The 26,704-nt window shown below is 48.2% G+C and overlaps 8 protein-coding genes across 8 annotated transcripts; 3 read left to right on the top strand and 5 right to left on the bottom strand.

Moving 5' to 3' along the window:
* Positions 1 to 923: 923 nt before the first annotated feature.
* BJ212DRAFT_1279250 (general substrate transporter) lies at positions 924 to 3,018 on the top strand (the record flags this gene model as incomplete). Its single annotated transcript, XM_041331476.1, has 9 exons — positions 924 to 1,098; positions 1,160 to 1,242; positions 1,308 to 1,469; positions 1,547 to 1,808; positions 1,882 to 1,976; positions 2,032 to 2,143; positions 2,194 to 2,445; positions 2,500 to 2,658; positions 2,711 to 3,018. The coding sequence occupies 9 exons, from the start codon at positions 924 to 926 to the stop codon at positions 3,016 to 3,018; spliced, it is 1,608 nt and encodes a 535-aa protein (XP_041189382.1).
* BJ212DRAFT_1527414 (N2227-like protein-domain-containing protein) lies at positions 2,962 to 4,982 on the bottom strand (the record flags this gene model as incomplete). Its single annotated transcript, XM_041341748.1, has 11 exons — positions 2,962 to 3,278; positions 3,327 to 3,433; positions 3,481 to 3,553; positions 3,608 to 3,708; positions 3,759 to 3,907; positions 3,961 to 4,027; positions 4,081 to 4,148; positions 4,204 to 4,289; positions 4,345 to 4,529; positions 4,588 to 4,824; positions 4,886 to 4,982. 11 exons carry the CDS (start codon positions 4,980 to 4,982, stop codon positions 3,183 to 3,185), a joined length of 1,266 nt encoding a protein of 421 aa, XP_041189383.1. The 3' UTR covers positions 2,962 to 3,182.
* Positions 4,983 to 14,043: 9,061 nt separating this feature from the next.
* BJ212DRAFT_596471 (uncharacterized protein) lies at positions 14,044 to 15,790 on the top strand. The gene is made up of 12 exons (XM_041343615.1): positions 14,044 to 14,131; positions 14,182 to 14,439; positions 14,488 to 14,501; positions 14,552 to 14,702; positions 14,752 to 15,014; positions 15,065 to 15,124; positions 15,175 to 15,202; positions 15,251 to 15,272; positions 15,325 to 15,360; positions 15,415 to 15,439; positions 15,498 to 15,613; positions 15,674 to 15,790. The coding sequence occupies exons 2-11, from the start codon at positions 14,302 to 14,304 to the stop codon at positions 15,604 to 15,606; spliced, it is 846 nt and encodes a 281-aa protein (XP_041189384.1). The 5' UTR covers positions 14,044 to 14,131; positions 14,182 to 14,301; the 3' UTR covers positions 15,607 to 15,613; positions 15,674 to 15,790.
* A 124-nt stretch (positions 15,791 to 15,914) lies between these two features.
* Positions 15,915 to 16,483, top strand: BJ212DRAFT_1484374 (uncharacterized protein; the record flags this gene model as incomplete). Its single annotated transcript, XM_041340784.1, has 3 exons — positions 15,915 to 15,950; positions 16,007 to 16,244; positions 16,305 to 16,483. 3 exons carry the CDS (start codon positions 15,915 to 15,917, stop codon positions 16,481 to 16,483), a joined length of 453 nt encoding a protein of 150 aa, XP_041189385.1.
* BJ212DRAFT_596445 (uncharacterized protein) lies at positions 16,462 to 18,845 on the bottom strand. The gene is made up of 3 exons (XM_041343614.1): positions 17,344 to 18,845; positions 17,152 to 17,286; positions 16,462 to 17,092 (listed from the first exon to the last, which is right to left on the bottom strand). The coding sequence occupies exons 1-3, from the start codon at positions 18,409 to 18,411 to the stop codon at positions 16,649 to 16,651; spliced, it is 1,647 nt and encodes a 548-aa protein (XP_041189386.1). The 5' UTR covers positions 18,412 to 18,845; the 3' UTR covers positions 16,462 to 16,648.
* Positions 18,844 to 20,797, bottom strand: BJ212DRAFT_596502 (uncharacterized protein). The gene is made up of 3 exons (XM_041343616.1): positions 20,554 to 20,797; positions 19,546 to 20,502; positions 18,844 to 19,496 (listed from the first exon to the last, which is right to left on the bottom strand). The coding sequence occupies exons 1-3, from the start codon at positions 20,740 to 20,742 to the stop codon at positions 19,026 to 19,028; spliced, it is 1,617 nt and encodes a 538-aa protein (XP_041189387.1). The 5' UTR covers positions 20,743 to 20,797; the 3' UTR covers positions 18,844 to 19,025.
* A 3,484-nt stretch (positions 20,798 to 24,281) lies between these two features.
* BJ212DRAFT_1378910 (uncharacterized protein) lies at positions 24,282 to 24,982 on the bottom strand. The gene is made up of 2 exons (XM_041336578.1): positions 24,834 to 24,982; positions 24,282 to 24,783 (listed from the first exon to the last, which is right to left on the bottom strand). Exon 2 carries the CDS (start codon positions 24,609 to 24,611, stop codon positions 24,300 to 24,302), a length of 312 nt encoding a protein of 103 aa, XP_041189388.1. The 5' UTR covers positions 24,612 to 24,783; positions 24,834 to 24,982; the 3' UTR covers positions 24,282 to 24,299.
* On the bottom strand, positions 24,743 to 26,014 carry BJ212DRAFT_1279264 (uncharacterized protein; the record flags this gene model as incomplete). The annotated part of the gene is made up of 2 exons (XM_041331481.1): positions 24,743 to 25,242; positions 25,669 to 26,014. The coding sequence occupies 2 exons, from the start codon at positions 26,012 to 26,014 to the stop codon at positions 24,743 to 24,745; spliced, it is 846 nt and encodes a 281-aa protein (XP_041189389.1).
* Between the last annotated feature and the right edge of the window lie 690 nt (positions 26,015 to 26,704).

Below are 26,704 nucleotides of genomic sequence, written 5' to 3' on the forward strand. Positions count from 1 at the left end.
TGTATAAAAGTCATCAGCATTAGCCCATATAGTATCCGACAATCAGTCAGGAGTTCGAGGTTCAATACAGATGCAGGCTAGTAAGACCACGTCTGCTTTTCTGGCAAGCGATGACGGTCAGCCTGAGATTATGAAAATCGCTATTGGTACTAACAACTGTGACGCCGACACTATTAGACAGCGCGACCTTCTCCAAGTCAGGGGAGCGAATAAGTGCAGTTATTTGAAATGTATCAGATCTAGGGTGGGATAGCAATGCAGACACAGCATATCCGGTAGTGCAGCCTGCGATTAGTAGTTAACTGAGTCAAATTTCGACTGAGAGAACCCACCAGTAGCTCCTGTTACAGACTCAAATGTGGATTTTGATATGATCAGCGGTGAAGTTTCTTGAGTATGTCAAGCTCAATGTCCAGAAGTCGCTATATATAGACGTTCGCTCTATCTGCAGACGTCTCCGAAGACCAAGGGAGTACGTATTGTACCTGCCGAATCCCGATGGATCCGTACTATGTCGCGGTCCCACTCAATGTCCGACTCGCTGAGACGCAGTGGTAGGCTCGTCTCGTGGGGATCGCATGCTGCATGCGACACGTTCCTCATCATTCTACTTTAAAAACTGTTCATATCCTATCATTTCTCGACACAAGTTTTGAGCACCCCGGGCACAGTCTCGGACTCACCAGTAAGTAATCCAGTACTACGTATTTGGGCTGTCCTTGAATGTCAGTGTTACCCCATGATAATCACCGGCCCGGACCAGTATCTCCACGTGGTCTATAATACCAGAAAATTGTAACCAGCTGTAGAAACCCCACGATCGATGTTCCGAATTATATCCAACTCCACCAGGCGTCTGAGCAGGTATAAGAACGCGTTTCAGAAACAAAGTTGTGGTCAGCGGACTCGTTGACGCCTTCATTATGACCCAGTCTTCTTTTAACGAGAAGTGCCAAACGACAGCTGAGTCGTATGAAGTTCAAGGAAACGCTGCCGGGGATGTTTCGCAATACGCAGCTGTAGCAGAGGTCGAGAAACACACGACTTGGTTTGTCTGGCTTCTTGTGGCTTGTTGTACAATATCAGGGTTGTTGTTTGGTATGGGCCGTGTGCTTCACTTTTAAGACGGTGAGCGACTGACCATACGATGTATCAACAGGTTATGATACTGGTGTAATTTCCGGTACTCTAGTTACCATCAATGGGGATCTTGGGCCGGCTCAATTATCAGACGGACAGAAGGTGAGCCGGACTCATATCCAAGACCTAATCCCATGCATTTATGATCACCGACCACGTCATTCTAGGAATTCATCACGTCTGCCACCACATTGGGCGCATTACTCGGGGGCCTTGCTGCTGGTGCTATATCAGACTGGACGGGCCGTCGACCCGTCCTTGGCATCGCAGACATCATCTTCATCGGCGGAGCTCTCGGACAGGCAGTCTGCCATACGGTTTGGAGTATGGTACGCTTACTTCTCCATGTGCCCTCATTGTTTTATTTGCCACACGCTGACCACCAGCTCGAACCGAACGTTGCTAGATTGGTTGCCGGCTCCTCATCGGTATCGGCGTGGGTCTTGCATCCTGCATCGCACCTCTGTATATACAAGAGCTGTCACCTACACGCCTGCGCGGGCGCATGGTTGTTTTGAACGTTGTAATGATCACCTTTGGGCAGGTAGTTGCATATGGAATCGATGCAGGCTTTTCAAATGTGAGTGGTGGTTGGAGGTGGATGGTTGGACTTGGTACCGTCCCAGCTGGTATTCAATTGATATTTTTGGCGTTCTTACCGGAGAGTCGTGAGTTTCTTTACTCTGTGATTGTATAACGTCATTTGTCGAGGGATGGCTAACAATGACCTTTGTTTTGCAGCAAGGATACTTATCCGGAAGGGCAATATAGAGGCTGCGCACAGAGTGTTGGAACGTGTCTACTCGCAAGCCACGGCTGAACAGATTGATTTACAGGTATTCTTAGCGTTGGTCGGTCGAGTACTGGCAAATAATCTTAACCACCTCATAGCTCCAGGTTCTCCGAGCATCGGTACAGCAGAGTATCGATATCGCAAATTCCACAACCTTCTTTGAGCGCTTTAAGTCCATGATCACTGTTCCCGTAAATCGTAGAGCACTGAGTAAGACATACCCATTGCTTACACAGCCTTGTTGTACTTACGTTGCAAAGTCATCGGGTGCGGCATGCAAGCGTTCCAACAACTCTGTGGATTCAATACACTCATGTATTACTCTGCATCACTCTTCCAGGAGATAGGGTTCGACCAGCCTACGGCGGTTGGACTCATTGTCAGTGGGACAAATTTCATCTTCACGCTTTTTGCGTTGAAGTATATTGATCTCGTGGGACGACGGAGGATCATGGTGTTCTCTGCACCGGGCATGGTTTTTGGCCTCACCCTTGCCAGCATCGCGTTCTACTGTAAGTTTTCCATTCATCGTACGATGGGCCAGATGACGGACTCGGACTTGGTAGATATGACACTGCATACAGGTGGCGATCTAGTCAATGGCGCGTCTTACTCCAGATCATGGTCAGCGATTGTCCTTCTCTCTATGATCATCTTCGTCGCATCGTATGCAACGGGCTTAGGAAACGTCCCGTGGCAGCAAGGCGAGCTCTTCGGACTCGAAGGTCGCACCATTATTTCTCCCACCCGTGAGTTCAGCACTGACGTTTCGTGCAGTCCGCGGCATCGGCACATCGCTCTCGACTGCGACAAACTGGGCTAGCAACCTTCTCATTGGCTCTACATACCTCTCTCTCATGGCGAAAATTACCCCCGCCGGTGCATTCGGGTTCTATGCAGGACTGTGCCTATTAGGATGGCTGTTTTGCTTGTTTTGCTTCCCTGAGATTGCTGGGCTGAGCCTCGAGGAGGTCCAGGGGATCTTTCAGGATGGTTTTGGGATCCGAGAGAGCCAGAGAATGAGGAATCAAAAGCGAGAGATGAGGATGCAGCAAGATATCAAAGCAGGGCGGGGAGATGCGTGATGGGCACGCAGTGATATGGTATCTATCTCACAGATGATATACACGCACGTCACTTGAATCCGACATCAACCGAAGTTGCTACCATTCTACCTGCCGCACATAAGGCTGCACCATAATAACACGTGTCATTCAACAAACGAGAGAAGCTCATGGTGCATCTATCATCAAGCTTTCGTCGCCGTCCAGAAAGCAGTTTTATAAACGTATCCCAGCATAGACTGGGCATTACTCGTGTAAGTCGTGTCTATCGTTCGCTCATTCTGATTGTCCTCGTCAGATTGACACTGCGGAATGCGATATAGACTTACAGATATCACGAAGCCAATTTTTCGAGCCAGCATTTTGACTTCTTCGAGATCAAGTTCGATGGATGGATCATTGGTTGCATTGTTTTCGAAGTGCCAGAGCAGCGGGCCTGAAATGTAGTCAGCAGGAGAACTGGGACAAAGCGACCGCCCTCACCTATGTTAACCCACACTCCACCAGGTGTTAATATCCGGTGAATTATACGAAGGTAGTTGATGATATTCTTTGCCTGAAGCAGCTTCATTAGGATAGAATACACCTGAACAGAAACAAAAATCCGCACAGTGTCAATGAAGAAACATGTCAAAACAGCGTCCCATTGCCCCGCCTGTGGGTCGAAATCGCCTTCTTCGAATTCTGCTCCATAAATCTCCTCGAAATCGCCTGAAACGTTGAGAAGCCACGATACTCAAAGGACCTGTCAATAATCATACCCGCAACCAAGGAGAAATTCGAGCCAGTAGGTAGGGCTGAGGGAAGGACATCGGGTATTTTCACTGGGCGCAACATCGCTTTACGGTCAGGAAGGTTGGAGAAAGAATGGATGTAAGGGTATATAGTGTATTGTTCAATTGCGTCAGTCCTGGACCGAAGATCGAATGTTCAGCAGCACACCCAGACCCCTGCTTTTCTTACCTGTTTAAAATAAGATAAGATGCCAGAAGCATGTAGTGAGAGAATTCATTTCCCTGACAAGCGAATCCTAGCGAACTGACTCAGTCGAATTCAGGAGAGAGATACGTGAACTCCACAAACCTAAATTCGCAACATCATAAGCCAACCGGCCAAGGCCTGCACCAGGAACAAGCACCCGGATATTTTGCCTGTTGATTTTATACATCTACGTCGTCAAGGGGAAACTTTAGAGCCTGAGCTAACCTTGACTCCGGGAATGGTTTATCTGAGAAATGCGCAACGAGCGCATCTTTCATTGGCGTATAACACGTTTCCCGTTCCTCTTTTCCCTGTGATGCAAGCCAAAGTTACATACATTGAAAAGGGGTGGAGTTGTTTGTTTACCTCTTGACTCCAGTCTCGTACGAATTGCTTCAGAGTGCTTCGCAACTTGTCCATGTCGAAGTCCGTAGGTTTATACTTTTGCTGATGCTTACTGGCAGTTCTGAGATCTGAGGTGGCATTTGCATGGTCGTGCGAGTGACTGTGGTGATGATGCGGGTGACTATGAGAATGTGAATGCACGTCACCTGTATTGCATTGATATCGTTAGGCACAGATCATATTCTTTCTCGTACAAGTACAAACCCTGCGAATGGTCGTTCAAAGCTCCACAGCCAGCCTTGTCCTCATCTACATCTTTAGGAGAGTCGAGATCATGGCCAAAGATCTCGGGGTTTGCAACAATCAGCTTCAAGAATTCTGCATTGACCAGGATAGCTTTATCCACTTCTTGAAGTTTCTGCCGGTACCCAAGGCCATCGAGAAGTTCTTTGTCACCCTGAGGAAGTGTGTAGATGTCTTTTCGTCGCCTGTTATTGGCCGCTAGCTAAATATGACAACCAAGCTATTCATAAGGACGCGCGGTGCGTGATGATTAAAACACCTGCCGAGTATTGGGCATATTGTTGGAATGTTGCGATGACATTAGAGAAGTGCTTTTGCTCCTCTTCGATGTCAGCGTCCGAGAATGTTTGGGACATTGTTCAGTAGACAAGTGGATGTACCACTAAGTAAGATCAACGTTATTCGAAGCAACCGAGTCAGAAAAGGGTAATTAATATTATAGGTGAGTCTAAGTCAGCGACTTCCGAATTCAACAACATCAAATAACAACTACTACTATCTTTGGCCCAGAGTTGCAAATCACAATGTAGCACACTCATCTTCCACTCATTTCCTTTGCACAATGATTCTAGAGGATGATTAGTATATAGCTTGCTGTATTTATTTTTTATTTCATGAAAAATGAACTGGAAGTGCTTGCGGCAGCGAAATACAGCATGGAACATGCACTTTCTGCACCAATCTGTCAGAGGAGAGCCATTACATGTGCCAAAAAATTCAGAAATTTTACTAGTGATTCTACATTGCCTTCTAGCACTGCTCTAATTTTTTCTGACATGAAAACTGTGTTATGTTGAGAGCCATAAATGTTGTACTATTGAGATGCAAAACGTGACAGGATGTTACAATTGTGGTTACCCCCTATCTCTTTTTCCTCTTACTTGTGTATTATGTCATGACTGCACCTTGCTGTGCCATCATTAGACTAACCGCCTTCTATATCTGTATTACATCATGACCACCACATGCTGTCGCTAGATGACTCACTCCCTTATCTCTGACTCATCTTCTTATCTATGACTCACTTCCTTATCTCTGACTCAACTGATGACATGTACGTACCTGCCCTAAAGGACCCACATCTATATAAAGCCGGTCATGTACTTAGATAGACTTCACTTTAAATCTACTAGGTTTTACCAGAACTATCCTTTGCTTAGGACCCCCAATCCTAAGTCGTCTGATAACCAATATTCAAGTCAGAGACACTCTCTCCGACTTGTCTTAAGAACCTTACATTTGTAAGGACACAATCTGGCTTCAGGTGTACTCTTATCAAGTACCTGTCATCGAGCCCATCCTAGTTCGCTGTAACAAAAGATTAAAGTCCACCATCGACCCTCTCTATCAGAGAGGTTACAGATCCCAGAAAGAACTCAGCGAGAGAATGACAACGTTCCCCTGAACCAGATCCCAGAAAGAACTCAGTGAGAGAACGACAATGTTCCCCTGAACCAGAAACATCACTCAACCAGATGCTCAGGATGTCCACCACCCCAGAATTGAAAGCTGGAGCTCTGTCCAACTATGATGGAAGCCCTCACCAGGCTCTACGATGGTTGTATGCGGTTAAAGCGTACTTCGTGCTTAACGCTACAATCTATAACACCAACGAAAAGAAGGTCATCACCGCTCTTGCATATATGACCGAAGGAAGTGCCATGGGCTGGGCACTGACCTTCTATACTGAAGTTGACAACACCGTCGCCAAGTCCTACGGGACCTTTACAAACTTTGAGACCAAATTCAAAGAAGCCTTCGTACTGGCTGATGCCATTGGCACTGCCATGAACAAGCTCCGAACGTTGAGACAGACGGGTGACCTCACTTCCTACGTCGCCAGTTTCAAAACCCTTGCTGCACAAGCCTCCGTGAAGCAAGATGCCATCTTAATCACGTTCTTCAATGACGGATTAAAGAAGGGAATTGTCAACTCCATCTTTCAGATGGAGACCATCCCAACAGACTTTGATAAGTACGTCGCTGCAGTCATCAGACTTGATAGCAACTACCAGAGGGGGGCCGCGTATTGATCAAATCATCAAACCGCCACCAGACCGTCGGGACAACAATATGTACCCAGACCTTCCATTGATTGACACGATCCGAACGCCATGGAAGTAGATAGGCTCACTGAAGCCGAAAGAAATGATCATATGAAGAAGGGACTATGCTTCACATGTCACCAGAAGGGACACCTTACCAGAGCCTGCCCAACGAAGAAGAAGACTCCTATTTGCTGAGAAGAAATAAGCAAAGATGAAGATGAAGATACAACGATCCGTCGTATCACTGAGGATTTTTGATATGGAAGACTGGATCGACGCCAGTATCTTCCAATGTACCCATTAGACTTGTACAGAGTATTGGAATCAGAAAGGAACTTCGTGTCCCCATTTCCCTTATTTCAAAAACTTGTCTTAAAACTGTCGAAACAACAGCCGTTGTTGACTCCGGCACCGCCGGAACCTTTATTTCTGAAGAGTTTGTCAAAACTCACAGGATCCGAATGCACAAACTATTGAAACCATTCCGGGTCACCACTGCGGATGGAAGTTATGCGAAGGGGGGCGCTATCACCCGATACTGCATCCTCATTGTCAAAATAGATGAACGATCCATGCTAGGAAAGTTCAGCATCACTTGACTTGGTCGATGTGATCAGATTTTACTAGGGATCCCGTGGCTACATGCCATGGACCCGGTAATCCGATGGAAAGCAGAAACGCTAGAACTCCCGAGAACGGAGAAAAGCAATCAGATTGAAGAAGATGTTGATAGAGAAAGAAAGAAGAATGGGCTCCCGCCCCTTTTCCGAAAACCTGATCGAAAGAAGAAACCGACCCCAGTAGTAGTGCTGCCGAAGGCGCCTCCTGAAGAATTGGTCGAGACACCCAAAGAACCAACACCACAAGTCACTTTGGAAGAAATCCCTGATGACTACGATAAGTCCTTCGATACCAAAGAAGATGTATGGACAATGGATTATGCACCGTCAGTGCGAGAAATCTCTACGTATCATCTAGAAGATGACGAATTTTTGGTCAAGTACCCCGTCGACGCTTCAGAGCTCCGGGTAATCGCCAATGTCTCACTAGACACCCCATTAACAAAGGATGGGACTAGCATCGCGGAACAACGAACCACAATTGCACCTCTGACACGACCTGCCAAGTACATCAAGACCAGCAACAAAGCCCAGCAGTTTGCATTAGCCACTGGGCTCGAGCAAAAGAAAAAATCCTTTGAAGAACTCGTCCCCTCCTACCTTCACGACTTCACCGACATCTTCACAAAAGACAGTCTGAATCAATTACCTCCCAAACGACCTGGGATAGATCATCGGATAGAAACTAAACCTGGTTTCATCCCCAAAACGTCCAAGGTGTACCCATTATCTGAGAAGGAGTGTACAGCGGTCAAGGCATTCATCGATGAAAACGTGAAAAAAGAATTCATCTCCAAATTGAAGTCACCGCAGGCTAGTGGTTTCTTCTTTGTAGGAAAGAAGAGTGGAGATCTTCGTCCCTGTCAGGACTACCGGTATATCAACGAATGGACAGTCAAGAATGCTTATCCACTCCCGTTACCACTCTCCTTGGTTGCTTGGTTATATGGTGCCAAATATTTCACCAAGATGGACATTTGTTCAGGGTATAACAATATCCGCATTCATCCAGAAGATCGATGGAAGGCCGCCTTCACTACTGAATATGGTCTCTTCGAGCCAAATGTCATGTTCTTCAGCCTTTGCAATTCCCCCGCTACCTTCCAGGCATATATGAACAAGACGTTTCAGCAAGAAATAAATGAAGGGTGGCTCATCATATATATGGACGATATCTTGATTTTCTCTAACGACCTCACCTCCCATTGTGAACGTACAAGATGCATCCTTGAAAGAATTCGGCAGGAAAAGCTCTTCCTCAAACCGGAGAAATGCACGTTTGATGCTCAAGAAGTAGAGTACCTCGGAATGATAATCCGCCCTGGGTGCGTAGCGATGGACAATGCAAAGACCGATGGTATTCGAGACTGGCCTGTTCCTACAACCGTGAAGGAGGTCCGGTCATTCTTGGGATTTTGCAACTTCTACTGAAACTTCATCTCCCACTACTCTGACATCGCCCGACCCTTGATTGACCTCACCAAGAAAACTGTCAAATTCCTCTGGACAGAACAATGCTCATCCGCCTTCTCCACTTTGAAAGAATGCTTCCTGAAGCAACCAGTTCTCCAGAATCCCAACCCTAGTAAACAATTCGCGGTCGCAACCGACGCATCCCTAGTCGCCATGGGCGTGGTATTGCTCCAAACCGATGACAACGGTATCTACCACCCATGCGGATATCTATTGCAGACCTTGAACCCAGCAGAATGAAATTACCAGATTTTTGATCACGAACTCCTCGCAGTCATTCGTGCCCTCACTGAGTGGCACCACTATCTAGAAGGAAACGCTCACCCGGTCATCGTATTCACGGACCATAAGAATCTCCTATATTTCCGAACCACGCAGAAGCTGACTCGTTGACAAGCTCGATGGCAATTGATTCTATCTTGCTATGATATTGAACTCCATCACGTCGCTGGAACTAAACTCATTGCTCTGGATGCCCTCTCTCGTCGCCCTGATCATGGAACCGACTCCTCAAACGACAATGATAACAAGACCCTCCTCCCCGATTCCATGTTTGTCCAACTCCTCGACATTGAGCTCATGACCACACTCGCCAATCCAGACCCTTCCGACCCTGATCCTATCTTTACCGCCGCCTCTGATGCGTTAGATGGCCTTTCCCTTCCCCCAATGAAATCGGCACTCACCAATTGGACAATTAAGGATGATATTCTTTACTATAAAAACCGTGCCTATGTCCATCCTGCTGGGCGGCGTCTTATTCTAGAACGATGTCATGACCATCCCACTGCCGGTCACCCCGGTCGTTTTAAAACAGAAGAATTGGTCAAACGGGACTTTTGGTGGCCCTCCATGGGCACCTATATCCGTAAATACATGGAGGGTTGCACCCTTTGTCAGCAGATGAAATCCAACACTCACCCACCAACCCCTCCCTTGGTCCCCATTCCATCTGTCGCCGCAGCTCCCTTCACGCAGGTTTCTGTTGATCTGATCACTGATCTTCCCCCCTGCGCTAGTTTTGATTCTGTGATGGTCGTGGTTGACCATGGCCTTACGAAGGGGGTAATTCTTATCCCTTGCACTAAAACCATCATGTCAGAAGGAGTCGCCAAGAAATTCTTCAAATACATCTACCGATGATTTGGCCTGCATGAAAAAGTCATTTCTGATCGCAGGCCACAATTCGTATCTAAGTTCTCACAAGCCCTCGCCAAGCTCTTGAAATACGACATAGCGGCATCCACCGCTTATCATCCTCAGACCGATGGCCAGACCGAACGACTCAACCAGGAGCTCGAGACGTACCTTCGAATCTACTGTCAGAATCACCCAGAAGATTGGGTTGAACATCTTCCTATGGCGGAATTTGTGCATAATCACCGAAAACATGATTCCCGCAACGCGTCACCTTTCTTCTTAATGATGGGCTATGAGCCACAAGCCCTTCCTCATACTCTCCCCAACTCTACCATCCCCGTAGCAGAAGATAGACTCCTCTTTCTCCAGAAGTCCAGAGAAGAGGCCCTCTCATGCCACAATCTCGCTATGCAGCAAATGGCTGAACGAACTCAAAGACAGAAGTACCATCTGTGGAAAGTAGGAGATAAGGTTTGGTTATCTGGGAAGAATCTAATCACTCAGCTACCATCGTGGAAGCTTGCGCCCAAACGATATGGCCCATTCCCGATTACCGCCGTTCTCTCCCCCATCATGTTCACACTCCAGTTACCTCCACAATGGAAAGTTCACCCCACATTCCATGCTTCTGAGCTATCATCCTATCATGAAACAGAGGTTCACAGGCTGAACTTCCACGACCCACCTCCTGACATCATCGATAATGAAGAAGAATATGAAATAGATGCGATCTTATCACACAAAGGGACGGGTAAACGAAGACGCTATCTCGTATCCTGGAAAGGATATTCCTCCGCCAGCAATGAATGGGTTCCAGAAGGAAATCTCACTAATGCCTCCAACATCCTCACCGCCTATAAGAAAGCCCATGGGCTATAGATTTTCTAACAATGTCCCACATCGAACAACTACGTCTCTGTATCCTTCACATTGAAGAACTTACCACTGCCATGAACACCATCACTGAAGGAAATGCTCATCCTTTGACACTCCTTGATTATCAAAACATTACCGCCGCCAACCTTGCCCAGCACGCATCATCCCCCGTAACCTCACCACCAGCCTCCAACTCTACCCTAACCCTCACCGACAATTCCGTCCTCACCAACTACTTCTCGGTCATTGACCAGGTAGAAACTAGCGCCTTGTTCGAATCCGCTATCACCTCTCAGCAGTATGCCATAGAAATAGACCGTCTCCTTGGAGAACGGGGTGCAATATCTAGTGGCCTTATTATCAGGATTATTAGAGACGCCAGTCTTATTGACCGTACCGCCACTCTCCTTGATGATGAGTGCCATCAAACCATTTTCCGCCATCTTCACATACGTATTTGCAATACTGCGATACATCTCTTGCCTGAAGAAACTAGAGATGCTATTAGAGAAGCCATTCATATCGTCACCGAGCGCATCACCCTCAACCCTGTTGCGCGACCACCATCCCCTCACATCGCCATTCCTGTACCACCGCCAGCTCCTGCTATGACTACTGTGGAGCATCAGGATGATAATATCCCTCCTATTGCTGTACTCGACGTACCAACTTCTCCTTCTCCTAACCCCATCACGCGTACTACACAACAACTCCCACTTAAACAAAGATCCTCACGTCTCGCCGCTAAACGAGCTGCCTCCATCTCCCCTGCTAAAGCACCACTCAAACGATCAAGATCACCTTCTCCCCCAGAACAGTCCTCTTCTGTCACAGTCGTAAAAATGTCGCTGGTCGACAACGTTGTATGCCGCAATTGCCACGTCGCCGGACATCGTCACAAAAACTGCCCTGCATATTATTGCAGAGTTTGCAAGGAATACGCACCCGGCCACCTATCGGTCTTTTGTAGAGAGTTGAAAGGAGAAGTGGTCATTCCTTTGGTATGGACTGACATCAGTTTCTATGACGCTCTCACTCGATGGGAGATTGAGCAAGATGCTATCGCCCACGCCGCCGAGATGGCGCAGACCTCCATCACCAAGGAGCAGGACAACCTGCTCTATTCCAACTACAATGCAGACCCCATCTACTGGGCTAATCAGGATAACTGAAGTTGGTGACTTCATCCTTAAATGAGGGGTAATGTTACAATCGTGGTTACCCCCTATCTCTTTTTCCTCTTACTTGTGTATTACGTCATGACTGCACCTTGCTGTGCCATCATTAGACTAACCGCCTTCTATATCTGTATTACATCATGACCACCACATGCTGTCGCTAGATGACTCACTCCCTTATCTCTGACTCATCTTCTTATCTATGACTCACTTCCTTATCTCTGACTCAACTGATGACATGTACGTACCTGCCCTAAAGGACCCACATCTATATAAAGCCGGTCATGTACTTAGATAGACTTCACTTTAAATCTACTAGGTCTTACCAGAACTATCCTTTGCTTAGGACCCCCAATCCTAAGTCGTCTGATAACCAATATTCAAGTCAGAGACACTCTCTGACTTGTCTTAAGAACCTTACATTTGTAAGGACACGATCCGGCTTCAGGTGTACTCTTATCAAGTACCTGTCGTCGAGCCCATCCTAGTTCGCCGTAACACAGGAGGGGTGAGCTTGTGTTTGGAGTTGTAAAGCACCACTCGGGAACTCGGCTAACACATGTGCACGCACTCATATCTGTGAACAGTCTTGCAGTGCTGGTCACATGCCAAAGAGAAACTGACCCTCCAAGTTTTCTCAAGAGCTTGAAGATAAGATTCAACATGCCTGCACTATTCTACATGCTTCTCCTTCTCCTAACATTTGCACTGTTGCAACAGAGCACAAAGTCCCATACAACACCCTTCGGCAGCAGTATCTTGGCAAGAGTCAGTCATACCACAAGGCTCATATTGAGCAACAGCTCCTATCACTGGAATTGGAAAATGTGCTTGTTGACTGGATCAAATTACTCAGCTCCATGGGGCATCCACTCAGCAAGCGCACAATTTGAAGCAAGGCAGCTGTATTGTGTCATGGCAAAACTAAGCCTCACGAGAAGTGGGTCAGAGGCTTTCTCGAACGTCACCCATAATATATTATACCTATCTAGTTAATACCTTACAGTACAAAAGCATACTTTTATGTTAGAAATACGAGTTTCAATGCTGAACGAAAGCCTTCGGAATCCTTGTCAAATGCGCCGATTTCGTTCATCGGAGAATTAAAACTGCAGCGTGACATAGTGTGACACGATGACTTCTATGCGGGTGGGAAATTTTGCAACTCTGTGCTCAAACGCTGTTTCGCACCGGCTTCTCTCTGGCAACGTAGCCTTGACAAATTTCTTGATTTTTTTTTACATAGCCTTAAAGTCTGTATAAAATCCTACGTACTCCTACTGTTTCCTTATTTTAATGTTGTGTAGTTGTTGTGTTATGAAAAACTGCTCGGAACATTTTGCAACTCTGGGCCAGAGATAGTACTCCACGAGTCTGTATGGACGCAACCGTAATATCGTGCATCGCAGGACCTTGGTTGCGGTGCTAATTTACCCCACCGTAACGCATAACAGGGGCTCTGTTGCGAAGTATAGGTACGTCGTAGAAATAAGAAAAATTCGCTACAAGATTTAAGAATGACTAAAACTACTTTTTCGCTGCGGTGCCATCTTCCCAGTGGCGCTGCTCGTTTACTACTAGTGCCCATTATCTCCTGCTGCAACCTGTCCATTCTTGGCACCTCGCTGTACATCATGGATATCAAATCTGCAGTTGCAAATCAGCCCCACTGATGGCCAAGTCGAAATTCCTCCCGCGAAAGTTTGAACCCCAGTTTGAGCTAGTCTCTCAGAGCTACGCTATTCCGACATATGACAGGCACCTTATGTCACTCCTGGTTGCTATCTTGCTCGGGTGTCACGCGTTCACGGTCCAATCAGACAAGGTTGCTCACTTTGCAATTGTGGCGGCGTGTCACGGGCGATCCACGTAGTCTTGAAGAGTCGGTTGGCTGAGTCGCGATATGACCAGGTGTCGTGGTCAAGTACAGTAGCGTTGAGGGGTTTCCCGTTGGTTCATTCAAATCTTATCCCCTAGGCTTCTTGAGGTAACGCCAAGCAACAGCCACGAATTGGCTTGGCTACATAGCAAAGCTGAGCGCTGACTACTATGAGTTAAAATTAAATTCGTCTTGACTCTTTTTGGTCAAACTTGAAAGAATGCGAGGTAACATCTTCGTTCCTGACACTACTTTTTGATGGATCCTATCGCTGCTGTGGTGCGGAGCTCAGTAGGTTGTCAACATATTCAGACTGATAGTATGCTGATAGCGCGCCCAAGTACTCGGTGACAGATTAACGCCTCGCCGAGTCCTTATGCTATTGTGACTTACGCACAGCATGCGAGGCTCACATGAATATATAATCTAGGTCAATCTAATGCACTAAGATTGCCTTCCGAATGTCTGAAACAGCAATAACTATTGGACCAGCGGTGGTTGGATCAATGATCGCCAGCTACCTATTTGGTTGCTCGACGATGCAAACACACACTTACTATAAGCGCTTTCCAGGTGACAGAAGGATATTTCAAATTCTGGTGCGTTATGTCTGCCTTGGTTGTAGTCAAAGCTAATGTTGTAAGCAGGTGGCAGCCGTGATGTATGTATAAATACATCTCAACATCGATCTCAAGGTCTGATTCATCCCAGGATGTTGACATTTGCGCATATCATCTGCATCATGTATTGGACATGGACCCTGACCGTTAAAGGTTGCGAGAATCCTGACAGTGTAACCATATTCTCCAGCTCTCGGGACGCAAATCTCATCCTGACACCCCTGATTAGCACTCTTGTTCAGGTAGATAACGATCGATTCAAGCACGGCCCCATTCAACTTAATTGCGCAGATGTTTTTCATTTACAGATTGTTCAAATTCTCAGGAAGCAAGACGGTTGCCGCATTTTGTGGCATTCTCAGCATATTGAATCTTACCGGCACTTTGGTGGATGCAGTCGAGGCACTGAGCGGTTCCGCAAACAGAACAGCGCAAAACACACGAAATTGGTTGACAATCCTGACTCTCGTTGCAGCCGCTGTTTGCGATCTGATAACTACGATTGGTCTGGTGTATGTCCTGCAGCGTGAACGCAGACGGACCAAAGTTCACCAGTGAGCTGCACCGTCTCATAGTCTCTCTTCTCTAAACGATACCCATCTAGAACACAAAATATCGCTGACCGTCTAACTCTTTGGGCAATTGAAACTGGTCTCGCCACTAGGTGAGTAAACTTCACATATGAAGGCTTGACCATGGGTTCGATATTCTCAGCATGTCTGCTGTCTTAGTTATTGTCTTCGTGAGTCCCTTCAATTACGATTGCGATGAGCACTGCTAATGTCAACAGTTTTGTGCCATGAGAAATACTTGTGAGGCAGTCCGTCGTAGCTATGGAATCATATCTAAACCTTTCCACTTTAGTCTTATGGACTGCTATTTACGACGTTCTGGCTGATGGTAAGCATTGCTTTTCACATCTTAATTTACGTATGTTGGTTAATTTCAAAATAGTTTATACAAATTCACTCCTGGCCGCGTGAGTCACTCTCCTCAGGCGGGTCAACTAGGGCCTCTGAGAGCTAATGCAAACACAGACTCAATAGCCGCAAGCCCACTCGCATTCGGGATACTCGTGTCATCGAGTTTTCCGCCGGTCGCAACACATCACCTGACCCTGTCAGCGAAAAAACCGGAGATTGTTAATTAGATTGTCGGTTTTCCCTGTTCATTTATTTTACACTGCTCCTAAAGCGATTGTCATCCTGTGTAGATTCACATCCAATAGTGACCAACGATGAGTCGACAGTCACGGTAGTCATCGCTTCCGTGAGCCAATGACTCACACATCACTCGGGTTCGGCTCCTTGACGTGAACACAAATCAAACATGCTCTCCGCATTAGTCAAAGTCAGTCAAGCTATTGACTCGTTTTCTCAAACATAAAAGTCTTGAGAAGCCCCCTTACTCAGACTAACACGCCAACTTTTCCCCCTCTCAAACACCACACAGACATGCCATCTCTCAGCGCCAAGGCATGGGAGAAAAAGGTATGCCATAATCATTTCCCACTGACAGACGCTCACCACTATACGCCATGTCACAGCATTCCCGCAAACGCAGTAATGGAACTATCCTACGTCGAAATCCAGGACGTGGGGATGGTTCTACTTGGAAAGGCAGGGGCTACATTTGCGCAGCCGCGGTCGACGGTTGTTCGGTCGATAACGTTCACGACGCTGAGGAATACGACGTATCAGAGGCTTTTCCCCCTGTCCCATTTAGCACAACGTTTTCCCTCTTTGATGGCGCGCAATTTTTACCCTCCAAGCGCCAGCGCAAAGGTAAAGCGCATTATATTCATCATAACCTGAGAACAAGGCGCTGACTGAACTCAATCACAGCCAAGAGCCGACTGGGGGACTTTGAGATCCTTGATTCGAATCCCAAAGTTATACCCATCAATGATAACTCAGGTAGCGATACCGACGAGGACGAGTGGGAGAAAGTAGATGTATTAGATATTTCTGGCAGACGGCGCATGACATACTCACAAGTACTCCAGAGCCTAGACGAGAGCTGAGTCGGTAGAAAGTCAGTATAGCCAGCGGTAGCGTGTTCATCCTAGGATCGCATACTATAGTAGTACACATATCACCCGAACACTTAACGTACGTAGTAGGGTGATTACAATCGTTTGGCAGAGAAGTTCAGAACAGATAACAAACAAAGTCCACTCAACACAACCTTACGTTCGTGACCTCGTCGCCCGTGTCGTGCGCTTCACCTCCACCTCCTTCTTCCGCTCACCCTCATCCTCCTTCGAACTCGACGGAGTATTTTCCTTATCTACAGCCGTCACCGCACGTCTGCGGGTCGTTGTTGTGCTCTTCGCCTTCCCAGGAACCGGAACATCGATGTCCTCCTCTTTCACAGGTGCAGTCACTGCTCGCGTGCGTCTCGCCCTCTGTATGGGAGCCGGGGCTTCAGGCTGCGTGATCGAATCAAGGGGGTCATCCCCATCAGCATCGTCGTCGTCTTCCGTGCTACGCATTTTACTCCGTGAGGGGGCACGGGTTGTCGTGGTTGCGGTCTTTGGCTTCGCAGGAACTCGTGGGCGTGCCTTCGCAAGCTCAGATCGAGCAACTGGGACGGGGGTGGCACGGCTGCGGGCCGCCCGGGTTTTGGGGGCCTACGGAAGTGAGATGAGATATGGAATTGCGATGGGAGAAAGGAAGAAAAGGTACGTACCGTTTCAACGTCCATTTTAGTTTTTCTTGCTGTTGTGGTAGTAGTCACACGAGCCCTAGGCTCAGTACTAGCAGCACGCATCCTAGGCTCAGTACTGGCATCTCGCATTCTTGGTGCAGCAGCAGGCTCTTCGTCCTAAATAACAACTTATGATTAATTATTCACAAGACCGTCTATCAAGAGGATGCATACCGAGTTATCAGCTGCGACCCCTTTGCGCGCACGAAGCAGACGCGCTCTTGCAGGTTTCATTTGTGCGGCGGGCTGAGGCGGAATCTCCTTAATTCCGTCTTCCTCTGCTTTGTCTTCTGCACGTGGTTCGGCTGCTGGCTGTGGTGCAGGTTCTGGCATTTTTACCTTTTCTTTCTCTGCACGTTTTGGAGGTGCGATTGGTACCCTTTTTGTAACTACCGTCTCCACACGAGAAACAGTCTTGGAAGTCGATGGCACTTTCTCCTTGGAGACAGGAGCCCCCGAGCTCGTAGTAGTTCTCGTGCGGCGACGAATCGCTGTTGTGGTGGGCCCGGGACCAGAAGTAACAGGAACGGGGGTCTTGCGGGAGGCAGTTCTTGTAGGTTTGCGTGGCTCCTCCGTCTCTCTCCTGTGTGCTTGCTCCTCCCGTTCCATCATACCCTCCAGTTCATCCACGTCCTCGACACGCACTCGATACCCCTCAGGTGTGATCATCATCTCTCCAACACCCTCCAACATATCCTTTGCCATCGCCACCCCGATACCATTACCAGCCCCGCGGAACAGCGAACGCATGCTCTTCACTGCTGGCGTACTTGGCACCGGTGCTGGTGGAGGGAAGAGATGCTTGAGTGACGCGAGGGCAGGTGTCTGCGGCCCCGCAAACGACGGTGCATTCTTTCGCTGCGGGCGGGAGGTGGGACGCGTGAGCTGGGGTAGTGGCGTCCTCTCCAGTTCGAGATCAAGGTCAAGCGCGATGCGCGTGGGCGAGAGAGGTGCAGGCATGTGTTCGGATGGGTCAGTCATCCCGAGGCCAGGCTCGGGGTGTGAAGAGGATTGGGGTTCCCGGAGCGAGGATGCAAGGCCGTTCTCTTTATCGCTGTTTTCTTCTTCCTCATCTGTTTGTTGTTCCTCGCCGATGTCTTCTTCTGCATTCTCCTCGACATCCATACACTGCTCAGCGCCCGATGTGACTTCATCCTCGCCATCCTCCTCATACTCACGCTCATCTTCCCCAGACGGGCCCACACTCCTACGCCGTTTCATCCCTTCCACAGTTCGCTTCATCCGATCCAACAAACTCCGCGTGTCCTCCTCATCTTCTTCACTATGTGGTGTCAGCGGTGCCTTCAAAGGCGATGGAGGGCGCCCGAAAGGCGTGTACGCCTTCGCAGGCGTTTCAAACGATTTCACAGGGGAAGAGAAGAGCTTCGTAGGGGACACACTCCTCTCTCCGAACTTAGTGGGCGATATACTTCTCCCTCCGAATTTGGCCGGCGATACGCTCCTCTCGCCTGACTTGGTGGGAGATGTACTGCGCTCACCGACGGTGCGGACGGCAGAATCTAGCAGGGATGGCAGTTTCCGTAGCGTGTTGCCACCACTCGGGGCAGAGGGTGTGTTGGGTGCGACAGACTGCCGTCGCAGCCCTGGCACCTGTGCAAAGAAAGGGTCGGGTGTAGTGAGCGCTGATTTACGGCGTTCTTGGATGGCCTGTGGGTTGGTGGTTAGTTGGAGGACGCGTCATGGGGAGAGAAATGGCACAAGGAAGAAAAAAAGGTCGACAGAGACGAGGGACATGCAGGAAGCGGCAAACGCGATGCATATATATACCCTGTATCACAACAGTCCGAGCTCATAGAGAAGCCATTCCAAATGAAACCCAGACTGCTGCCTCCATGCTATTTCCCAACTTCCCAAGCTCCAGAAAAGTAAAAGTAAATGCATGTACTCACCTTCTTCTCCTCCTCACTCACCCGCATCCTCCCCAATCCCGTCCCTGCTTTCTCCTCTTCCTTCACCTCCTCCGTATCTCGCACCTCAATATCCCCGATGCGCCACTTCTGCTCGACGCGCACTCTCTTCGCACCTCCCCATGTCTGTACAGGACCAGATGGTGCAAGTGCGGACACCCCAGGAGGTAATGGTACGCGCAACGCTCCGCCAAAGGAGTTGCGTCCTGCACCGCGGCCGATTCCAATGTCAATGCCTGAGTGTGGGTATGATACTTGAGGCGTCATAAATGAACCTAGAGGTCGGGGGGCTTTTGCAGGTGTGAGGTGTGGTTGGGCTTGGGGTGTGGTGTAAGTAGGTGGTGGAGAGGAGGATGGGGGCGGGGGCTGTGCGTCCTGGTCTGTGTCCATTTGAGCGTACTGATAGTTCGTAGTTAGTATGACGAAGAGAAACAAAGGAGAAACTTACCTCGTCCTCTTCGTCATCGTGTTCATCTTGCTTGTCGTCGTCGTTTTCTTCGGGCGCAGTGGAACTCGAGCGGAAAGGCCATACAACGTGTGCACGCACAGCATTGAGAGATTTGCGCCATGTGCTTGGTTGAGGAGTAGGCTCCTCAATGGTGTCTAAGTCTGCGCCATTTCCATCATCGTCAGATTCTCCATGCTCGTTTCCTGCACTTCCATCATGTTCATCATTAAATTCTTCGTCGTTATCATTTTCATGCTCCTCGCCCTCTTCCACCGTCGCTTCACCTACAACCACCTCTTCAACTTCTTTCTCTTCTTCCTCTTCCTCGCGCGCCATGACGGCACGATGTACACTGCGAATCAGGACAGCACGGTGTAGCGAGGGGCGAGTACGCTTGTTCGGAGTTTTGTATATGTTCATACTTGGTCTTGGCCTTTGCACAGGTGGGGTGGGCGGAGGAGGGTCTTGAACATCGACACGCTCGAGGATGACAAGGTCCTTATCCTCCTGTACGACATGTGGAGTGTTAGACTCCACAAGCACGATTTCTTCCTCTATTTCGTCTGGTTCTGGGACGTGGGAGTTCTTCAGGGTAGAAGGCTTGCGCGGGGATGGCACGAGCTGCTTGAGTGGGCTCTGGAGAATGCGGAGGTTTGCGAGTGGATCTGAAGAGGGTTTTCCACGAGGAGTGAATACTTGGGCGCTGTGGATCATGCTCATTCGTAATTTTCTCCGTCCGCTGCCGCCTCTATTTTCAGCCTTGGCTGGTGAATCGATATTGTATAGCGGAGAACGGAGCTGCTTGGGCGGGTAGGAGAATATGAAACGTTTCTTGTAGATTTCGATTTCACAGTTGTTAGAGACGGGAATTGTTGTGGGAAGGGAGGCGTTAGTGGATGGGAACACAGGGCAGCCATCGATGGTCAGGCCTGCGTCGCCAAGAACGACGAGAAAGGCCTGCTAGCGAGTTCTAGAAGTTCAGAAATTTTAGATTAACAATACACGCACCTTTCTTTCCTGGAAGACAATTTTTGCATGGAGGGCACTGATCTCTGGATAATAGAGGCGCACACTGCATGTCGGGTCGCGTCCAAAGGTAACCGTCTCCTCATCGATTGGGAATGCTGCTACCTGCTCATCAGTCATCCGCTTCATGAGCCGTAGCGAACCAAACAGCCCTATTTCGCTGCCATCCATGATGAGCAAGTTGAAGCAAGACTGGGACAGAGTTGAGTTCAAGCAAGGCAAACTTAAAGTTGGTTTGTTCAGTTCGCGTCAAGCTGCACGTGCAAGTCATGTGATCGCGAAATTCACGATCACGTCTACTTGACCATATATGAATCATGATGGTATTCTTGGTATTCGTTGTCAACTCCCGCTCATAACTTCCGTATTCATCGCGTAGGTACAAGGCAGATGGATCGATCACATCTACATGAAAGCCCAACTATCAGTCCCGCAAGAAACACTTCAGAGCTACTGGTACAATCAACGAAACGAATACAGTGAGCCCTTTTCATACCTCTAAATCTGCATCATTAAATCAGTCACCAGGCGCATTTTACGCATGTTCTAGGTTCGAACCTGGTCCGAACGCGAACTTGACTCCCTCGAACGCGCTTGACTGCATCGGCTAAGCACAATGGTCCCACTCCAGCCAATTTTTAGCTCAGTAACTTAGAGTGGCATTTGATTCAGGCTGCAATTAGCCTCGCGTGTCTTGAAGTGATAATCTATACCACAAATATTGTGGCTTCCTCAAACCTCTACTGTTAAAATGCCAACACACTACACTTCGAGCACCCGGACAGGTAAGTCAGCCTTATATATTCCGGAACTCGCTCAGACTCTTCCCCAGGAGGCCAAAACAGTAGTCATGACGCATGGGAAGCTCATCGCAACAGCAGCAGCCTACTTCACAGGCTCCGACATGGCTACAGTTCCACTCCCTGACGTCAACATCAGCCCACGCCCGTTGAAAACCCCATTGCCAATCAATTGAGAGGGAAAAGGATTTAAGCGGAATGCCCAAACAGGGAGAGCATATTGGACTCGCTGTGCTCCTAGCCTCCTACCTTCCGCGTTCACCCTGCTGTAACTCGCTGCTCAAAAAAAGCACTGCAGGGCCAATAAGAAGCTGGCGCAGAACGCAATGGGTGAGATGGTCCATCAGGAAACCGATGTATTCTCGCCTAAGTTTTGTGATACTGATGAGGTGCTAATGGCGACCTACTTCTCCAACAGTATCATCGCTCATAACGCTCCATAATCAATCCCTTGGATATCCGAGTAGTCATGGTCGATGTTTGGTTTGAACTGGATCGTTTAGTCATTTTTGTTTGATGTACATGTTATTATAAGTGTAGATTGTGTGGTAGAACTTAACACTAGTTCAGATCGTAGCAAACCGGAACTTCTAACGTCGATGTCGTCAACGCAGCGTGACAAAAACACACATCTAAAACACTCACCAAACAACCGATAATGAAGGATCGGAGGCAATGAATTTTCGTTTCCCTAGTACTTCGATAATCAATGTCGACTTTGTAAAAATAAAGACAATTGGTCAATTCAGTACGTATCGGTAAGGTTGTTGAAGTCGTTGTTCGTGCGTGAAGGTGGCAATCCAAACTATCGAGAATATGACATTGATGTGAATAACAAACGATATAAATACCAACGAGCTCCGGGTTTCGATCTGCATTCTTCCACCAGATCGGGATCGGTTGGTACAGCGGTAAGTCGTTGAAAGGATGGTTCCTGTCATATAACTATGTTTTTGACATGAGCAACGATTATTCAAGTATCGAAATTATCGTACCAAGTGCATATTTTCAATCAGTGACCACTCTGGATGGCCGAACCGCTGTCGATGCTCGCTTGCTTGAGGTTCCAATGTCTGCTCCATGTGTTGGAGCCTCTGTCCAACAGAATTAGAGTCAAGCCGTCGCTCCGAGTCCAGACGGTCACGGTGAATCCTGGAATCGTTCATCATCTGAACAAGTGTTTCATTCATCCGATCCAACCTTGTATGAATGGGTTTGGGGTCCGAGATAGCCCGAGGCTCTACTTTTTTACCTGTCCCAGCTGTGGCTGCACTGCACACCTTGTGTAGATACAGCTGCGCTTTCACGAGGTCGTCAACAGTTGTCTGACGGTAGTCCCCGCGCACTCTTCTAAAGTATGCTGTGGCCAAATTATGTAGTCAGTGGAAGCTCGGGCCGTGACTCAACTGGGTTGTGTTCAGAGGTACAAGTGTATCCTGTTGCATCGTCAAGAGGTCTCCCTGAGCAGTTCTTGCGCAATTGCATTGACGACTGAACTTTCTCCTGAGGCAGTTTTGCCAAAGATTAAGATTTCGTCCTTCGCAGGTGCATCTGCTATGCTCAATCAGTAAGTGTGTCGCGACTCACCATATGCCGCTTCATCCTATCCAACAAACTCGGCGTATCCTCATGGTCTTCCTCACTCTGTAGCGTCAGCGGGCCATCAAAGGTGATGGAGGATGCCCGAAGGCGTGTATGCCCTTACAGGCGCTTCAAATAATTTGCAGGAACTGAAGAACTTTATAAGAAATTAGGGGCGTAAGTTGGCGGGGACTTTCGTAAGGACCCTTCTTTCCCCGTCCTTGGTGAACGATGGACTTCTCCCCCCGAATTTGGTTGGCGACATGCTTCTCTTGCCTGACCTTGTGGGAGATGCACGACACTCGCCAACAGTGCGGATAGCAAAGTCTAGCAAGGAAAGCATTTCCGTAGCGTGTTTCCCTCACTCGGGGCGGAGGGTGTAGGAGGTGCGACGGATAACCGTTTGAGCTTTGACGCCTGTGTAAAGAAGGGGTCGGGTAGTGAGCGCTGATTTGCGGCGCTCTTGGATGGCCTATAGAATGGAAATTAGTTGGAAGATATATCACGGGAGAGAAATGGTGGGAAAGGGGGGGGGGGATTAAGCGAGACGAAGGATTCGAGAAGTCCCATCCAATGATGGGTCACCAGTAAGGTTATGGCGTTGCGCAAGGAAAGCAAGGCGAGGAGAAGCATGGGATGTGCCAGGATGGATCTAAGCAAATGTAGTAAGCTCCCATGCGCCTGAGTATACGATTTGTAAAAGCTCAAATCAATTCCAGATGCCATTCATACACTCCCATATCATCCTCATATCCGAAGTCCCAGCTTCAGAAAAGAAAAAAGAATGCACTCACCTTGAATGTTCGCCTTCTCACTCATAGCATCGTTCCGAACACGGCCCCTACATTCTCATCCCTGAACCTTGACTCCTTTCACAACCATCGATTAAGGCGTGAAAGCCTGCCAACGTACATAGTTTATTTATTTAGGCATCAGTGTATGTATTATAGGCAAATAATCCACGCACCTTTCTTTCCAGAAACACAATTTCCACGTACAGAGCATTGATCTCTGGATAATAGAGGCGCACACTGCACATCCGGTCGCGTCCCAAAGGTAACCGTCTCCTAGTCAATTTGGAATGCTGCTACCTGTTCTGTCGACGTCCGTTTAATCAGTCGCAGCATACCAAATGGCCCTATTTCGCTGTCGTCCAGGTGATAACACTGATGAGTAAGTTCAAGCAAGACTTGGGCAGTGTTTGGTTTGGTTCGTGTCATGCAGGTCATGTGATCGCGTCATTCATAGCACGAAACAACTTGTGTACCGTCGTCAACCACAAGAATGCCGCATTTGAATATCATTAAGTGTGAAGTGTATCGCAAGCTTAAGTATCATGATCAAGAATTACAAGTGCGGCACCAAACTAGTCCACGACACCGCCTTGTATGCGTCAGGAGGAAGATTGCGTAAAGTGGTGAACATGAGTACCAGGAGAACGGCACGTGCTACGACGTAGGACATGACACATAATACAAAGTACGAGGTGGTCACCGCATCTGGTGTATCCAGTGCTGTAAGGAGAGGTGGAGCGAGGAAACCAAGCCAGGGTGTGCAAGTTATAGCGACGGCACTCGTGCGCCATAGCACCTGTTCCTGGTATGTGGGAAAGGCAAAAAACCAAGCCATACAATGGATGCCGCCAAATATGGGTGCCATAAGAAATCCAGCAAGGAAAAGAACTGCAATGTCTGACCCTTTGAGTCCGCCGCTGCCATCGAATGTTGGAACTCGGAGCTTTTGAGATGGAGCACCGAATATCAGTTCTGGAATTGGACGGAAGACCGAAGTCAGGATCCACAATTCAACGAGTTGGCTTCCTTCAGTGACACTAAGGCAGACATAATCAGCAGCGGTATAATGGTTGAGGTGCATACATACTTAGCAATATGATTCCCTGGCCTTGACCCGGTCGACTTCCAGTACACTGGATACGGACATTGCACATCGAGAGGCTTATTCCACCACACAGCATAGGTGAGGAAATTGAGGACCGCAAAAGCGAGTGTCCCCACTTCCAGCTGGGTGGTTTCGAGGTGATAGATGGCGCGGGTGATGAGCTGCATAATAAACCAGGCCACCTGAAGCAAGACCAATCCTTTCGATATCGCATTGCCTTTGCTTTTGTCATGGATCCGCTTTGCCGTTAGGATAGGAACATCTATACACTCTTCATGTATCAGTTTGAGAATGTGATTAGGCTCTAGTGTACGGTAGGGTTGCCCGTCCACATAAAGCATGAAACCACCCATCAGCACAAAGAAGCTGTGCGTCTGAGTCCACGTATAATCTAAGAATGCACATGATTCGACGTTTAGGTGAGCACGAATCAGGCTTACCTTCAGATTGCTCTGAAACATAAACCTTAAGCACCTTTTTAAATGGCTTCGCAAGAGCACGAGTCCATCCATATCTTGGGGTGGGCGCTGGAGTAATATGAACTGCCGAAGGAACACCAGTACAGATGACGGTTTACCTTCGGGGTGCGCCACGAGAAGCCGGGGGCTATCATGATCTTGAAAAGCAGGCAAGTCATCAGGAAGCGTATTCGGGGTGCAAAACAGAATGTCGAGCTGACCTTCAACATATTGCTCTGCAGTTGCTGCGATAGACCTATGATCTAAGGACGGGCATAGTGAGTTGTCGACGAACATATCCAGTTTCAGAAAGAATGATTCACTTTCAGACTGCTCCTGCGGCTCAGAAACCTTGAAACATCCCGACTCCTTGAACTGTCTTGTAACATCGCGAGCACTGCACCATTGACGCATAGCCCATGTGACGATAAGTTCAGGGACGATGAGTGCCATTATCATGATCCCAAATCGCCGCCATAGGATGCGAAGGGGGCTGTCCTTGGGACTTGGAATGTTAGGATGAATGGCAGTGTATATGCATGCAAATAGAGTGAGAACGGAGGTGGAGATGATGGACCATATGGTTCTAGTCGTGAATGTTGGGGCTTCAAAATTGTCGCTCGTAGTAGTATTTGTTGTATTGGTAGGTACAGCTCGGATTACTCCAACAAGGTAAAATAAGACACAAAGTGCTAGTAAGCGCATTATTTTGGGGTACGGTATCGTATGCATCCTACTCACTATTTGTATTTTACTGGTGGGCGTCATCTCAAGGCAGCACGATGTACAAATGAGGCCTGACTTGCCTGATGTTTGCAGCATGGCTTGCAAGCGGATGGAAACTTGGAAGTAGGGGTTGATCAAGTTGCTAGCGCCCAACACTGCAATCAATCAAGGGACACTGACCAGTTCAAGGCTCACATGCACCTAGCGGAATTCATATTCTGATTCTGACAGGCTGTTCTCGATCATCTAGGGCCAACCCTTGCCCGTCCAAAACTCCAAATCCGTCAGTTTCTTCGCAAGGTTATGAATGGCTCGCCTACAAATACTTCTGTGGATCGACGAGGATGCGTAAGTACTGAGCATCTTGGAATAATACTGAGAGCGTGCAAAAGCGGTTGAAGGATTCCCAAAGCCAACAGCCCCGACCCACCATGTTCTTCCGAACAACTGACCATAGCAAACGCTTCATCGGCTCCGAACATCATGGGTTCAAACTTGTGCTTCACTTCCTTTGACTATCTGTGAATTCTGGTGCCCGCGATAATCCTCCCGGTCCTCAATCGACATACGCTTCACGCCTGACAACTCCATGAATACAGTTTGAGGGCCTCCAGATCAGCTGTAGCATCCACTACCAAAACGCACCAGTGGATTTCAATATTACAGACA

The sequence above is a fragment of the Suillus subaureus genome (genome assembly GCF_016647635.1).
Source record: "Suillus subaureus strain MN1 chromosome Unknown BJ212scaffold_33, whole genome shotgun sequence".
Taxonomy (NCBI): Eukaryota; Fungi; Basidiomycota; class Agaricomycetes; order Boletales; family Suillaceae; genus Suillus; species Suillus subaureus.